This window comes from Phlebotomus argentipes, unplaced genomic scaffold (genome assembly GCF_947086385.1).
Source record: "Phlebotomus argentipes unplaced genomic scaffold, Phlebotomus argentipes genome assembly scaffold_18, whole genome shotgun sequence".
Classification (NCBI taxonomy): Eukaryota; Metazoa; Arthropoda; class Insecta; order Diptera; family Psychodidae; genus Phlebotomus; species Phlebotomus argentipes.
In genome coordinates this window covers 17,377,645-17,393,942 of record NW_026776177.1, presented here as the reverse complement: position 1 = coordinate 17,393,942, position 16,298 = coordinate 17,377,645, and the positions used below count along the sequence as shown (strand labels likewise).

At 41.6% G+C, this 16,298-nt stretch overlaps 3 protein-coding genes across 4 annotated transcripts; all 3 read left to right on the top strand.

The window, feature by feature from the left end:
• Nucleotides 1–4,685: 4,685 nt before the first annotated feature.
• LOC132259269 (zinc finger protein 317-like) lies at nucleotides 4,686–5,828 on the top strand. The gene has a single exon (XM_059756831.1). It carries the CDS (start codon nucleotides 4,686–4,688, stop codon nucleotides 5,826–5,828), a length of 1,143 nt encoding a protein of 380 aa, XP_059612814.1.
• Nucleotides 5,829–5,888: 60 nt separating this feature from the next.
• LOC132261226 (zinc finger protein 225-like) lies at nucleotides 5,889–7,529 on the top strand. 2 transcript variants are annotated; one of them, XM_059759928.1, is made up of 2 exons: nucleotides 5,889–5,985; nucleotides 6,051–7,529. In XM_059759928.1, the coding sequence occupies exon 2, from the start codon at nucleotides 6,062–6,064 to the stop codon at nucleotides 7,319–7,321; it is 1,260 nt and encodes a 419-aa protein (XP_059615911.1). In that variant the 5' UTR covers nucleotides 5,889–5,985; nucleotides 6,051–6,061; the 3' UTR covers nucleotides 7,322–7,529. The 2 variants fall into 2 exon arrangements, with proteins under 2 accessions (XP_059615911.1, XP_059615912.1); XM_059759929.1 differs by having other exon boundaries at nucleotides 5,898–5,985; nucleotides 6,036–7,529.
• Nucleotides 7,530–11,699: 4,170 nt separating this feature from the next.
• Nucleotides 11,700–15,764, top strand: LOC132259268 (odorant receptor 82a-like). Its single transcript, XM_059756830.1, has 5 exons — nucleotides 11,700–12,006; nucleotides 12,066–12,162; nucleotides 12,215–12,653; nucleotides 12,711–13,000; nucleotides 15,566–15,764. The coding sequence occupies exons 1-5, from the start codon at nucleotides 11,700–11,702 to the stop codon at nucleotides 15,762–15,764; spliced, it is 1,332 nt and encodes a 443-aa protein (XP_059612813.1).
• The last annotated feature ends 534 nt before the right edge of the window (nucleotides 15,765–16,298 follow it).

Sequence of the window (16,298 nt, the reverse complement as noted above, 5' to 3'; positions counted from 1 at the left end):
GTATAAATCGAAGAGGGGATGATCACTATTTGTTGCCACTTTTAAACCATAGTTTAGGGTGTATTTCTTGTATATCAAGTTTAAAGGTAATTGTCCTGCTTCTACTAGTAAGTATTCAATTCGACTAGTTCTATGTGCCCCTGTTACTAGTCTGATACTACTATGATAAGAGCTTTTAAGTTTTTTAAAGAAATTATTGTTGAGACTGCCGTACGCCACTATGCCATAAGTTAAGGTACTGAGGATTAATGCATTATGCATCATCATTAAAGTTTTCCTATATATACCCCATTTTTTCCTTGCAACACATTTGATAATATCTAGTCTTTTGGAGCATTTTGTCTTAATTAATCTTGTATTAGCTTCCCATTTAAGTTTACTGTCAAAAATTATTCCTAAAAATTTGTAACTCTCAACACATTCTATAGTATTTCCATAGAGATTGAGTTGAATATTATTGTGCGGTTTTCTGAGTTTGCAGAAGTGGATCATTTTAGTTTTGTCAGAATTGAAGTTAAGGCCATATTTTTTATTCCACTGTTCTAAGTTTTCTATTGTCATTGAGAGTGTGTTTTGAATTTTATTATTGTCATGATCTGCAAAATATACTACTAAATCGTCTGCGTACATTAATGATTGAACTTCCTGGGGGATATTTTCAAAGATCGAGTTAATGTAAATGAGGAATAATGTGACCGAGATTACGGAACCTTGTGGTATACCATTTTTAATTTCGTATAGATTTGATAAATTGTTTCCATTATAGACTTGAATTTTTCGATCGGAAAGAAATTTGCTTATGAAGTTCAACATTTTCCCTTTGATTCCAATTTTTATAAGTTCTCTTAAGATTCCAGTCTTCCAAACTTGATCATATGCCTTGCTTATATCAAAAAATATGGCATAGAGATGTTTTTTATTTTTGAATGCAACGTGGATATCATTAGTCAATTGAATTAAATTATCATTAGTAGTTCTGCCTCGTCTAAAGCCTGCTTGAAATTGAGATAAAATTTTGTTTTCTTCTAGGTAGAAAATTAGTCGCTTATTTATAATTCTTTCGAGAATTTTAGATAGGCAAGAAGTTCTTGAAATGGGTCGGTAATTGGATGGATCTGAGTTACATTTACCAGGCTTACAAATTGGCTTAACCCAAGCAGTTTTCCAAGATTCTGGGAAATACGCTCCATCATATATTTCATTATATGTTTGAAGTAGAATATCCAGACCCTTTTCACTTAGATTTTTAATAAAGGCATAATGAATTTCGTCTGGTCCCGGAGAGGATCCTGATACTTCCTTGATGACATTCTTCAGTTCTTGTATGGTGATTTCCTGGTTATATGTTATATTGAGATCATTATTTGTTTGATGAGGAAGTGTGAAATTATTTTCTATCAGAGTTTTGGTAAGTTTAAACTCACTATTGTAGTAATTGTCAGAAGAATTCAGGGAGAAAGTTTGGGCAAAAATATTGGCTATTTCTTTAGAGTTGTCAATTATGTTACCATTGATTTTGAGTATTTTAACTTCATTCTGGTTTATTTTTCTATTAAATATATTGATTTTATTCCAGATTTCTTTCAAACTAGTTTCGCTATTAATTGTGGATATGTACTTGTCAAAATTATCCCTCCTGGAGCTTCGTAACAATTTTTGGATTTCTGCTTTGAGTTCTTTGTATTCTGCTAAGGTGGTCGAATTTTGTGTTCTCCTAAATGATCTATAAAGTCTTTTCCTTGTTTTTATTTTCATACGAAGTTCTTTAGTAAACCATGGTAGCGGCTTCTTAATTGATGGTTTGGATTTAGGACAGTTATTATTGGCAATATTGATTAGTTGGGTGCAAAATTGTTGATATGTATTTTCAAAGGAATCTTGGTCAATATTCATAAGGTAGGAGTCTGTGTAAAATTTTTCCCAATTGCACTTATCAAGTTTCCAATTAGGGAGTTTGGAGTCGGCATTCTGGAGGAAATTGAAATTTAATAAAAGAGGTATGTGATCACTACTAAGAGGTTCTTCGTAAGTTTGAAAATTTATAAGGTTTGCTAACGAAGCTGAACAGAGAGCAATATCTATGCAAGATGTTTTCCCGTTGTGCCATATATGGGTTGGTTCGCCATTATTCAATACTACTAAATCATGGTCGTATATTAATTTTTCTAATTTATCGCCTCGACTATCAGAAGTTTGATCACCCCAGATAGGATTTTTGGCGTTAAAATCTCCTACTATTAAAAATGGTTGAGGAAGTCTTAATATAAGACCCTCCAGACTTTTGATAATTTCTCTATTATATTGAGGTGGTAAATAAATTGTACATAGATAAAAGGTTGTAGGACTGTTGAGCTTAATAACAATGGCTTGCAAAGGGCAATTGGTATTAATTAGTTCATATTCAAATTCTTCTTTAACAGCTATAAGGACGCCTCCACTGCTTATATTTCCATCATAATAATTCTTGTGTTCGATATTGTAATTTTTGAGAATAGGATAATTAAAATCATTTAATCTAGTTTCTTGAATACAAATAAAATTTGGTTCGAGTTCATTGATAAGTATTTTTAAATCTTCATAGTGTTTATAAAATCCATTTATATTCCAATTAAGGAGATTGTATTGCTTTACTTTATTTCCGAAAACTAACATTGTCCCTGTTTGGGTCAATGTTTTGTAAATCGGACAAAGGTTCATCTTCTGACATGCTTTCATCTTCATTATTTGAGCTGGGTAAGACCCACTGGTTATTATCTTGTTGAGTATTATTGGTATTATTTACTGTTCTTGTGTTGTTTTTTGGTTTTTTGTAGATTCGTTGAGTTTGTTCGTCTGATGATGACGTTGTGTGTTGTCTTTTTTCTCTCATTTCTTTCACAAGGCTGGCCAGTGTTGTGGCTGCTTCCACTGTGTCTTTCTCTTCTTGTTCAGTTTGCTGTGGTTTTGATTGGGGAGCTTGTTTTCTGGTGAATCTGGAGGTAGATGGAGCATGAATGTTGTTCTCAGTGTTTACCTCACAATTTCCGGTGTTTTCAGCTGTTTCTTCTGATGATCCTTCGGTGATTTCCTGATTAATGTTCCTCTTGAAGCCTTTGATGGTGAAGTTTCTTCTTCCTCTTCTTCGGGGTGGTCTGTTTCGCTTCCTCTGATTCAGTGCGTTGAGTTCTGGGTTCTCCTCGTCCTGGTCAAGTCCATCAAACATATTTTGCGCTAAGATGTTGGCATAGGATCTTGCATCACTTTTTTGGTGATTTTTCGCTCGATATGCTTCTCCTCTGGACATGTTTTTCTCTCTCATTATTTGGTTTATTTCTTTGATTGAGATTCTTTCTGGGCACTCTGGGTCCGTCGCTGCATGCTCATTGGTATCATTGTTCCAGCAATTGACGCATTTTTTGCTGTTCTCACAGGGCTCTTTATGGTCTCTCAATTCTCCACATTGGGCACAAATTGCTGTTCCCTCTTTGCATTGTCTTTCATGATGATTAAATCTCAGGCACTTCATGCACTGCAGAATCCTCCGGTTTTGATAGTTCACGTATCGCTTAGCAGATTCGCACACGATTTCTCGGGGAAGGATAGTACCATGAAACAGAACTTTGATTCTCTCAGTCTTAACAAAAGCTTCAAGTCCCTTCTCGCCATCTTTACGCGTAATTCTGATCACTTTTTTCACCTTGATATCACTTCCATTCACAGTCAGAATCTTGTCTTTCAGTTCCTCCTCAGTAAGTTCAGTGGAAACCCCATTGATAATTCCCAGTGATGCCACGTAGTACGTGGGAATAAAGCTCTTGAATCCAAAGCGCTTTAACTTTTCTTCTTTCACACAGGAATTGGCGCCTGTCATCGTTTTGAAATAAGCAACGACATTGTTTCTGCTTATTTTCGCAACTTCTTCAATTTCTCCAGCCGGAAAGATTTTGTTGAGTGCTATCCCAACGTCCATATCGTTTATTTTGTCATTTATGTTTCTCACTGCATTGTCTTTGGCAATCACCACTCGAAAAGAGTCACCATAATAGCGTCCATCCAAGTAAAAGTTCGGTTCGCGCACAAAAGGTCTTTCTGCAGTCCCGCCAGGACCCCCAGGGTCCTGGGGGCGACTGCCCCCAGGATCAGACATCACTACTTGAGTATTGTAGAGTCTTTGTTACTTCTCAGAGGAATTTCACAATGTTATGGTTTTATGGCCCTTTGTGTGATGTCAGGGCACGTATATTTTCACAGTTTTTCCTGATTTTATGTAATTTATCAATCACTATCCACCACAGATAAGTCACAGCACCCGCTGGGGGTGTTTTTAAGATGGTTTTTGTAAAAATCACACCAGTATTTATGCAGAAATAAGATTTATTCGCGGGAGTAGATCTTTCTGCATCGGAGTGTCAAACAGAAGAGCTGTTGAGAGTTTGATAAACAATTCGAATGCTTGTGTTTTGGGTTGCCATATCGAAACGTCATTTGGGAAAACAAAAACATCAGCAAAAGGACCCAAATTGCTCGGAAAATACGGAAAATTTGTGAGTTTTCCGCAGTTTTCGAAGTAAATAGACCGCAGACTAGCTATTTTCTCTGCAAATTTAATTTCCACAGAAGCTGTCATGGAAGGGTGGTCAGTGTGTCGACTTTGCTTGCAATCCCGCGAGGAGATTCTCAAATCCTTCTCAGAAGCGACCTACAAAATGATCCCCTTCTTGAACATCTACTTTGAACTGGTGGGAATAACGCCGCATGAGTACTCCTCCTTTCCGGCACTCCTCTGTGTCGCCTGTGAAACAGAAATGGTGCGAGCGTATCAATTCCGTGAGATGTGCATCGAAACGGAGGACAAATTGAAGAGCATGCTGAATGATGAAGCCGAGGACACGAAAGCCATAGAATTTGTGGTTGAAGACCTGGAAAATGGGCAGAAACTCACTGTTATTGCCAGTGATATGTCACAGAAAATGTGTAAAAAATGGAAAGACTTCCAGAAGAAGTTTCCGCCTGAGAGAGTGAAACAGCTAGAAAAGAAAACCATACAATGCAAGCGATGTGATTGTTTTTACAAGGGTCTGGATCTGTTTAAGGTTCACAAGTGTTTCGAGGAGTCCCAGGAGGACTTTCTCACTGAAGAACTTGTGTCGGAAATCAAAATCGAGCCGGAAACTTGTGCCCCGGTTGTGGAGAATGTGGTAATCAAGCCTGTCAAGAGGAAATACAGGACGAAAGAGGAAAGAACACAGAGTAAAACAGTAAATAAGAGGATATACAAATGCGACCTTTGCCAGATGACATTCAAACACATTCAAACTTATAATCGACACAAGGATAGGCATGAGAATTTCCATCGATATCCGTGCAAGTATTGCGATAAGAAATTCGACGCTTGGACTCCGAGAAGGACTCACATCTACCGGAAGCACCTCAAGACGTTCTTCTGTTTCTGTGATCAGTGCGGAAAGGGTTTCTACACCAAATACGCGCTGCGAGTGCACATCCAGAAGGATCATCTGAAGGTGAAGTTTCAGTGCGAGGTTTGCGGCAAGACGCTGGTGAGCAAAGGATCCCTGCTGGAGCACAGAAGCATACACAATTCGAAGAAGTTGAGTTGCAAAATTTGCGGGAAGCAGCTCAACACGCGCACCACGCTGAATCAGCACGTGAAGACGCATTCCGGCGAGAAGAACTACATTTGTCCTGTGTGTTCGCGCGGATTTACCTGCAATCATTCCCTGAAGGTTCACGTGCGCAAGCTGCATCCGGACGATGTGCACCTCTTGCCACCGGATGGAACAATCAATAATCAGAAATTCTTGAAAATGCTCGCTGAAAAGGATGAATAAAAAACGGCGCCTGTTTATCGTGAATCTGGAATTTTTCAACTCTGCATCCAGATTTGTGGTATTGCCCGATGCGAAGTGTCATTTCATAACCTCACATTTTGCTAGGAGTCCATTGTTTAGCTTTTTCCCCCCTATTTGGTGTGAATTTCCACAAAAAGTGAGCATTTCCCGGAGTTTTTCCACAGTCAACTCGTGCACTAAAGTCAGATGGGTAATTTGCAGGTGTTTGCAGCATGGAGGAGTGGACAGTGTGTCGCCTCTGCTTGGAGTCCTCAGAACACGCCCTCAAGTCCTTCCCGGACGAGATGTTCGAGTCGATCCCCTTCTACAACATCTACTTCGAGATCGTGGGCATCACACTAGTGGACTATGACACATTCCCCAACAAAATATGCCTGGCGTGCGAGGATGAGCTGATCCGGGCGTACAAGTTTCGGCAGAAGTGTCTGGAGACGGAGGAGAAGCTGAGGGAGCTGCCGGAGAGGGGCTTGCGTGATGAGAAGATAGAGTTTGTGACGCCTGTTGAGCAGGCGTCGGGCTCTATTGAGTATCTGGAGGATGCCAGGGGTCCGGAGAGTTCGTTCATGAGCAAATTCATACATGTGAAGCGGGAACGGGGATCTGACGCCTTCCCTGCCGCCCAGAACAGCGCTCAGGCGGCGCGGAAAGACGATGCCGGCGAGAAGATCAGGTGCAAGCAGTGCAGGATCATCTTCGTGGGCCTCGTGGCGTTTTACGAGCACAAGTGCTACGACATCGCCAAGGTTGAGACGCCGGCTGTTGGGCGGGCGGCGGAGGGCGAGGAGGCGCCCAAAGCGGAACAGCGACGCCTGTTCAAGTGCAATGAGTGCGGGCAGACGTTCAAGATGCGCTCCAGCATCCTGAGTCACATCGAGAAGCACAACAAGTCGAAGAAGTATCAGTGCCAGTACTGCAAGAGGCGCTTCTATAAGGCGTCCATCCGGAAGGCGCACATCTACCGGTTCCACCTGAAGCGCACGCTCGAGTTCAAGTGCCCGCAGTGCCCCAATGAGTACAGCAAGAGCAGCCAGCTGAAGGCGCACATCAAGGAGGCGCACAAGGAGGACACGACGTTCCAGTGTGATCGGTGCGGAAAGAACTTCAAGAGCTGCTCCATCCTCACCAGCCACATGAAGATCCACTCGGACAAGGTGTCGTGCGCGCAGTGCGGCAAGGAGCTGAAGAACCTGCGCACCCTCGAGCGCCACATGGAGATCCACTCTGGGCAGAAGAACTACATTTGTCCGGTGTGTCAGCGCAGCTTCACGTGCAATTTTTCTGTGAAGAATCACGTGAGGAAGATCCACCCGGACGATGTGCACCTCCTGCCGCCGGACGGCACGGTGGTGAATAGGCGATACCTCGACCGCATGGCGGCCAGTCACCGGAAGAGGGAGATGAAGCCAGAGGAGGAGCCGCAGCAGAGCGATCCGTGCACCAGCGAGGCCATCAATTCCATCATGCACAATTAAGTGCGGCGCGGGCTTTTGTCTGAGCCACGCGAGTGGAATCTCATCCGGACGCCGCAATGTCCCCCAGTTTTAGGTGGTTTTATTTTAAAAATATAATTTAAGCGAAAGAGAGAGAGATCCCACAGAAAAGACTAAAGTAATTGACGATTTTTGTGGCATTTTAGACTTTAGTTAAAATAAACACTAAGACGCATTTCTAGAGATGAAATTCCCGGCATATTCTCGACCAATTTCACACACGAGCAGAGCTCAAGGCACCAACACAAGAGCGCGCGCGGTGTGACGTCGAAAGGGGCAGAAAGTCGCCGAAAGATTCTGCTCGCCTGGCACGAGTGGAGTACAAATTGATGCAATAGTAGTCAGTCACCATTTTGTTGGAATGTGTGACCGACGGGAGGCAGGCCAGCTATTGGCCATTTTCGAAATTGACTCGCTCAGCTACTCGAAAATCCCTCGGATTGGAGCTGCTCACAAATAATTCCACAAAACATCCCCGGATCCCATAATATTGGCCGCCGGCGTGACCAGATCTGCTCACCTTCTTCGGCACGGCCGCGCAAATTCGTGGGTTTCGGTGAAATTTTGCCGTTGATTTGAAAAGCACTTCCGCCACCAGTGCTGGAAAGTGCCAACTTGTCCCCGGATATTTTGAGCATCTATCCCCGAGTTCCGTTGAGATGGATAGACCAATTTTGTGACTCGTCACCAGGAGGGCAGGAATTGGGTGGGTTTCCACATGCGCGAACACAGGGTGAGACTCACGCATTGCACTGGAGATCTGAACCGAAGTGAATTTGACGGCGGCGCCGCAATTTGCATAAAGTGGCGGCGGTTGGACATTTTCAGCGGTGGCGGAGAATTAACAATTAATTTCGGCATAGAATTATTTGTGAATAAATAAAGTTTACACGCCTGAAGTGTTTCGCAATGGAAATGATTTTCTTCTATGAAATTAAGAAAGTATTTTCGTGTGTTTTCCTAATATAAAAGACAGCTTGTGTTTCTACAGAGTGAAGAAAATGTTTTAAGTATTCAGTGGATGGAAATTGTTTCCATATCAGATGAATGTTTGCTGATATCCTCATCGTTTGCGGCTTCTTTCACAGACATGGGAAAAAGGTCCTGTATATTAGGTGAATTCAATACCTTGTATATAAGGCATTCGTCAATTATGTTCCTTAAAATATTTACATTTATCTTCTCGTTAAGTGTTTTATTGAATATTTTTCCAAGTCCAGCCTTACTGGCAATTCTCCCGTCTCCGCTAGAATTGACGTGATTGGAGTTGTTTTAGTGTAGCCCATGACTACTCTGAGGGCTTTGTTTTTTAATATTTGTAATTTATTATTTTCAAAGATCTTTTCTTTGTGATTAAATATTACTGGTGCTGCGTAATTTATTCTCGATTTTATTAGTGATTTATATACACCATTAATAGTGTCGATGGATGAGGCCCTTCATGGCTTCTGCTAAATATTTTTCATAAGTTTACATACTCGTGAAGATTCGGCCGGTATCTTTCAATTGGTGAAATTAATGGAGATGGCCTTTTAGTGCGGATTTCCTTTATTTAAACTCCATTACGTCTCGGGGATTCGATGACCCCTTCCTCAGGTATCGAAAAATTTGGAATGCGCTTGTCCAACAAACAATTCCTCTGCACCTTCTTGTACAACCGATCACTCTCACCGATTCCTTCCACATCACTTCATTGACTCCGGAAATCCGCACTAAAAGGTCGTCTCCGACAATTTCCCCAGTTCACATACTTTTCACATTGTATTTTAATTTCTTTTTTATGAATAATGCGAATAATGAATGTTAGATATTTATCAACATGTACTCCTAGTATTTTATGACTTTTTACTTCTTCTATTTTTGATTCGTTTATGATTATGTCTCTTTTATAGTTTCGTGATGTATCAAATTGTATAAATTTACATTTTTCTGGATTAATATCTAGTTTTAGCTTTGTTATATCTATATATTATTTATATTATCTATTTATATTATATCTAGTTTGAGGCAATCTTGATTTAGCCGATTGGTGGAAGGAGACGTGGGGATTACATCCCTGGACATTCTGGCGGCCAATTGCACTACAATTCATATTTTCACCCTTTGCACACAAAATTGACACTTAGAACTAAATTAAGCGCGAAATGCAAGTCACAATGAAAAATAATATGAGCAAAACAACGTCCGAATTTTTCGCTAAAACCTAACCTCAAATAAACTTTGACGCCTTATTTACGAGAACCCCAAGCAAGCCACAACAATACATACTCCTTGGGTAACAAATAGCAATTGAATCTCAATGCAAAGTAGAATGAAAACAAAACAGAATGTCATCCCAATCGGCGCCGCCAATGAGAGCAACCGCGGATGGTGATTCGGCTCAGATCTCTCATTTGTTCCCACTTGCATTGTGCGCGACACACCCTGTGCCGCGGGATTTATCCTGAGTGAGAAGAGCGCGCGAATTGCTTTTGGGATTTGGGGTGTGTTTTTGTGAATTCAAAAATTGAAAAATGAAGAGCAATTGCCAGCGATGAAAATTTCGACGAGCAAGATTTCAAATGAAGTCTTTGGCAACTGGGAAGCCATAAGTCCCCTTCCGACATCCCCGGAGAGAGCCCAGCTAATTGGTGAAATGCTCTCACCTCGCCCGCGTGCGCTTTTCCGGAGGGAAAAGCGGTGCTGGGAAAGTGCTGTGGTCGGATTCATTGCCGCCGGATAATTAAGCGAGCTGCTCGGGAGTATTAATTAGTACTTCCCCATCGTGTGGCGCTAAAATTTTTAATTACCAACTTTTTGCCGCACACTCGCGGCGGGCGTCTTGTGCGGCGGGGGGCGGGTGGGCGAAGGAGGTGGACATTTGCGCGAGAGACGCGTTTGGTGGGCAAAAATAACAAGAAAAGAACCTCTGTTGAGCACCAGGTGCTCAAAATGGATTGCTCGTCTTGTGCTGAAGAATGGCAACTGGGTTGAGATCTCTGTTCTGCTTGTACAATTCTTCTTAACTTCTGAGACTGGCCACTCACACCGTCCCGTGGTCAAGAGCAGAATCTGCGCGGCGGCAGCACGCGAAAGTTTGTAGTTTCGCTCAACTTATGGGCTCTTTGTACGGCTGAATTCAAAAATACAATCTCATGCGGTCGCTTTGGATTCAACTCTTTGATTTGGGATCGGGTTCTAAAACACCCTGGCTCTGTAATCCTGGTCACATTTCAAATCTTCCTCATTTTACCTCGAGTACCACCTTTAATTTCAACTTCTTAAATTTGATTCGTGTGATTCATGGGGGATTTAAACTAGCAGACCTGCTTCGTCTGTAAAATGCCTGCATTTCAGCGAATGATTCTAACTTCGCAACTCCATTCTTATTCTTAGTTTTGCATCGAGATTCCAAGGAATTTTCTTTATAAAACTCGCGACACTTGAGTGTTTTCCTGGGAGTTCTTCCCAGAATCACTGACAAATTGTTTTGAAAAATTTATTTTATCAATATTTATGACATAATAATGCATCAAACGGGACCGGAATACGTTTTATTCCACTTTCAGGGCATTTTATAAATTAAAATAGGCTATCAGAACATGTTGGAATGGTATTTAACTCATTTATAATAACTTTTATAAATGGGGCAGCACATCAGTCGCCTCGCTCCCAACCACTCTGCCCATTTATCTTATTACACAGAATTCGGTATTCTGGAAATGCTCGGAATGAGAAATCCGAGAAGAGTCACTCTCCCAACTGGGCGCGCATAAGTAGCACTGGAAGTTTGCATTTCCACGCACAGAATCGAGCACAGAGGGAATTTCAAATACGCTCGTCCGATTAGGATTCAGTGTGAATTCAATGTGAATTCAACGAATGTGAATCACTGTATAGAGTCGAATGTGTATGATTATTTCAGGTGGATGAATGAAATTTGTAGGCTAATAATTGGATTTTGTGTAAGATTTGCGGGAAAGTTTGGGTCTTCCGAAATTTTTGATAATAATATTACGAAGAAGCATCTAAATATGTATTTTTAGTCGCTGATAGTCAATCCTGAAGACAAGGAGCGCAAGAAAGCTTGTAAGTGAGAAGCAAACAAACGAAATGTCTTATTTATAGGAAAACGGATAATAATACAGTATAATACCTTTATTACACCAACTCAGAGAGCTTTTTCTGTTAATTAGAGTGTAGATTGAGTCACAGTTGAGAATCTCTAGCATATTGTCTCGATAGTGAAAGCAATCGAGTGAGATTTCTAGGAAAATCACCTCCAATTGTTTGTTGCCTGCAAAGATCATGAATGTGCCTCACTTGTTGTCTCTCCCAACTGTTATATAACAGTGGATTTCTTCGGATATTCACAGTTGCAATGGAAGATCCTGAGTTTTTCTACTACGCCAAGTTCTTCTTGAGAATCCATGGCTTCTCCTTGGAGACAAACGGCAATAACTTCGCCTACAGATTCTGGGCCATTCTTAACAGCACTCTGCAGGAGATTATGTTGTTCACTCTCATCTACAACACTTACAACAAACATCCGGACATTGCACTGATGGTGTCATGCTCAACAGTTGCATTTGGGGTCTTCGTGAACTCCTTCAAGATTATGTCAATACAGAGGAATATTGAGCGTCTCAGTGATTTCTATCATCGATTGATTGAATTCTGGACTATTCGTGAGTTTCCTTCCACCCGAAATATTCCTCTTGGCTTATGTGAAAATGCCTCTTTGCAGCGGAAAAGCCAGAGAGAAAGATTCTTCTTCAGCACAAGAACTTCACGAATATCGTGTCAGTTGTAAACTGTTTGAGTCTCATTGGGGGCATTTCGTGGTATGATTGAGAGAACATGGAAATTGGTAAATATTCACGGTAAATTCTCCAGGTGGCTGCTTCTGCCTCCGGCCCTTTCGGCCTATGAGGAGTTCACCTTTGGGAACACCACCTGGATTCCGCCCTACAACATCACCTACATAGATTTCATGCAAACGACGCCAGGCTTCGAAATCTGCACCACCGCCTATTACATGATCACTATAATGTGCGTCTTTGGCGGTTGTGGCTTCGATTCTTACTTCCTGGAGAGCTGCTTCTATCTTTCAGGTCACTTCAGGATCATCTACAGAAGATTTCGCAGCGTGAAATACGCAACAGAAGCTAAGGATGACCGGAAATTCCAGTCACAAATCTCTACTATTGTCAACTATCACAATGAGATTCTGAACGCTTGTGCGGATCTTCAGGATATCGTTAGATCAGCCATCTTTCCTTTCCTCCTCTTTGATTCCGTGGTCATTTGCACCTGTGTTTACACTCTTCTCGCGGTATTTCCCTTAGATTGTTGATACTCTCTTAAATCCTACCATGAAAATCATCCTCAGATGCCCAATTTGATCGTCACCATCGCCTTCATGGGCATCACAATAGCAGCCGTGGCCCAAATCTTCGTCCTCACCTACAGCGGACAGGTGCTCATCAACAAAAGTCAGGACTTGACTAACAGCATCTACGATTCTGAGTGGTACATTGCGTCTCCTGGCCAGAGAAGGCTTCTCATCCTCTGTATGATGAGGGCCAGGAAGGGATTCACATTCAAAATGGGTATTTTCCAACTGGCGCTCCCCACATTTTCCGCAATCCTTCAAGGCGCCGGATCGTACATTGCTCTACTGCAAACAGTTTCTACCCGTTGAAGATCTTCAATTGCAAGGAGTTTCTCAGCAATCCTTAACAGCTGATAATGGTTACAAGTGTGCGCAATAAAGTACTTAAACATATGCAAGACGTGGTCTTTTCTTTCATAAGGAACAATGCACTCTTTTTATGTGCCACATATATGAACATGTGCAGTTCCTATAACAGCAGAAATTCGCAAATTTGATGCGAAATTCACGTTATTATGAAAACCACGAGCTTCTAAAAATTAACATTTCTCCAATTAAGTATTCTAAATAGAAATTCATCTAATTTTATCATGCAATTTTGCTGATTGATTCTTCAGTCACTTAAAAAAATAGCTTCATAAAATAATCATTTGTATCCTTGAGAAACTCTATTAAATTTCTCAATTTCTCGAGGAACCATCAATTAAATTCCCTTAATTGCAATATTCTTTAACAAGAGCAGGGTACATGTTGATTATAGCGTGAGAAGTCGTGGAAAGGTGATAATGACTGGTTTGTTTTTTTTTCACCTTTCAAGTCGAGCTTTTTGTAAGCAAATGTGTTTTGTGAGTGTGAATTTCCTGGAAATTTTTCAACAGTGCTCCGCAATTGATAAAACAATCGCGACTTGGACATGATAAGAACTATTTTTGCACACAAAGCGCAAGATGATTACCTAGAAGGGATTCTACACAATTCTTTTGTCATGTTTTTCTTCGACAAAGGATCAGAATTGTCCTCTTCTGCACCATGTAATAAAAAAGGATAAACTTTTGTCTTCTTCATTTCCGTTTGAGTGTTTTCCAAGTGAAGATGGAAGATCCTGAGTTCTTCTACTACGCCAAGTTCTTCTTCAAGCCTCAAGGATATTTCTTGGATGAAAAAGGAAATACGTTTGGGTATAGATTGTGGGCAGGATTCGGCTTTCTCATCCAGGAATTGATGGTGGCTCTCGTGGCCACGAGCAGCTACTACAAATTCCCAGACATTGAGCCAATGGTCACAACTGTGGCCGTCACAATTGGGCTCCTGGTGAACAGTTTCAAGATCGGAACTGTTCACTACAAGATCAATCAGTTTGCCAAGTTCTTCAAGAAGCTGACAAACTTGTGGAACATTCGTGAGTATTTACTCGAGCTTATTGAGCTTTTGAAGAAGATTTTTCATGCAACTTTTAGCTGTTGAGCACGAGAAATCATTCCTCTTGGCCCACAAAAAGTTCACCAACATAATATCTGTAATCAACTTTATTTCCTTATCGATTGGAATTGCTTGGTAAGTCTTCAACGTCCTTTTCTGTGTTTATGAAGTTGTTCAATGAACTCTTCTAGCTGGCTTTTCATGCCAATCGGATTTGGGATCTACGAAACCATCGCAAAGGGTCAGACAACCTGGATTCCCGCTTGGAATGTCACATTCTTGGAAGTTCTCAAGGTTTCTCCGGGCTACGAAACTCTGACTCTCCTCAACTTACTATCCACATCCTTGTGCGTCTTCACAGGATGTGGCTTTGATGCGTACTTCTTGGAAAGTTGTTTCTTCCTCTCCGGACACCTGAAGATAATCCGAGAGAGATTCAGAAGAATCCCTTTTTCTCACAACACCAACAACGACGCTGTTCAACGACAAATAGCCTCAACTGTTGAGTATCACAATAAGATCTTGAGTGCTTGTCAGGAACTCGAGCAAATGGTAAGATCAGCGATTTTTCCCTTTCTCGTCTTCGATTCTATTCTTCTGTGTACAATTTTCTACACGATTTTAATGGTGAGTTGTTGATCTTAACAATTCTTCGACTGCAACATTAAAAAGTTCAATTCACGTTCGTAGATCTCTGGAATAACGTACAGAGTGGCTTTCAGTGGCTTGGCTTGCGCTGCTCTGTCTCAAATAGGACTCTTGACCTACAGTGGAAACTATCTGTCCAGCAGAAGTCAGGATATATTGTTCGGGATCTACGATTCCAATTGGTACGAAGCGTGCGCTAGCCAGAGAAAGCTTATTATTCCATCCATGGTGAGAGCCAAAGACGGAATCATCTTCAAGATGGGCTTCTTTGACCTCACGCTCTTGACATTCTCCTCGGTTAGTCGCAAACCTTAGTTTAATGTGACCAATATAGTGACATAATAAGCTCGAGTTTGTCCCGCCCATTTGATTGTGACGATATTTTAAGCTTTTATTTAGGTCACATGTGGAATACTTGAGTTAATTAACCACGTCTGATATACGCTGTAACTATGACAGATATTGAATAACTTGAAATACATATCTTGTTTACAGATGCTTCAATCAGCTGGATCTTACGTGGCTCTGATAAAGTCCCTCTCAATCCGCGAAGATTAGCCATCTGAGCATCAGATGATAGTATAAAAATATTCTTTATTCATAGACATAATGCCTCCAGCACATAAACACGTATTTACACTCTTCTCTAAGAACTATGTAATAAAATATGTTACTGTTGAAATAAAAATGCACAAAATCTGATACTGTCTCGTATTACTCATCAATATAGAGATAAGCGACTCGGGAAACCACACTTTGACCCTAGAGCGCTAATCCGAACCAAGATCCAGGCGGAGGGACGTTCAGCTCGTCCTTCTTGTTGATGAGCGACACGAGCAGCACCAGGCCCAGGACAACGAGTATGAGGAAGGTGACAATGAGGAAAAGTATCCGCTCGCGGCGAGTCCACTTCACAGAGCACGTCCAATACTGCTCCCTTATCACTCTGGAATGGCACGGGAAATCACATCGAAGGGTCAATGAGTCATGAGCTGATGGTAAACTCACTGGACGGAGGGTGTGCTCTCAGTTCGCATGGTCGTGGCGCTGCCCACGAAGCCAGGATTGACGATTCCCTGCCGAGGAAGACTCCCATGGCCAGCGTGAGTCTGGAAGCTCTTCTCCGGATAGGCACTGTGTCCACCAGCCGTGCTGTACGCCACTTGAGTGACATTTGAGGGTCCCTGCAGAGGTCTCCCTGCCGTTGAAGGATTCAGCAGAACCCTTCCGTCCACCATTCTCGCCACATTTGCGTCTCTCTTTTCCATCAACAGCGTTTTTTTTCCGGGTCTCTTCGCCACTTCTCTTCACAATCACCAGAACTTTTTAGCGCATTTTCCACAAAACTGACTCTGGCTCGAGTGTCTCCGTTCACTTTTTTGCCTTATCACGCACTATCAGTTGCCATTTCTCGAGTGATAACGAATTTTGACGTGCGTCTAATCTTTTTGTCAAAACCCAGGAAAAATATAGAAGATCAGTAAAGCGCACAAATCCACCAAATTCACCCGCAACCGC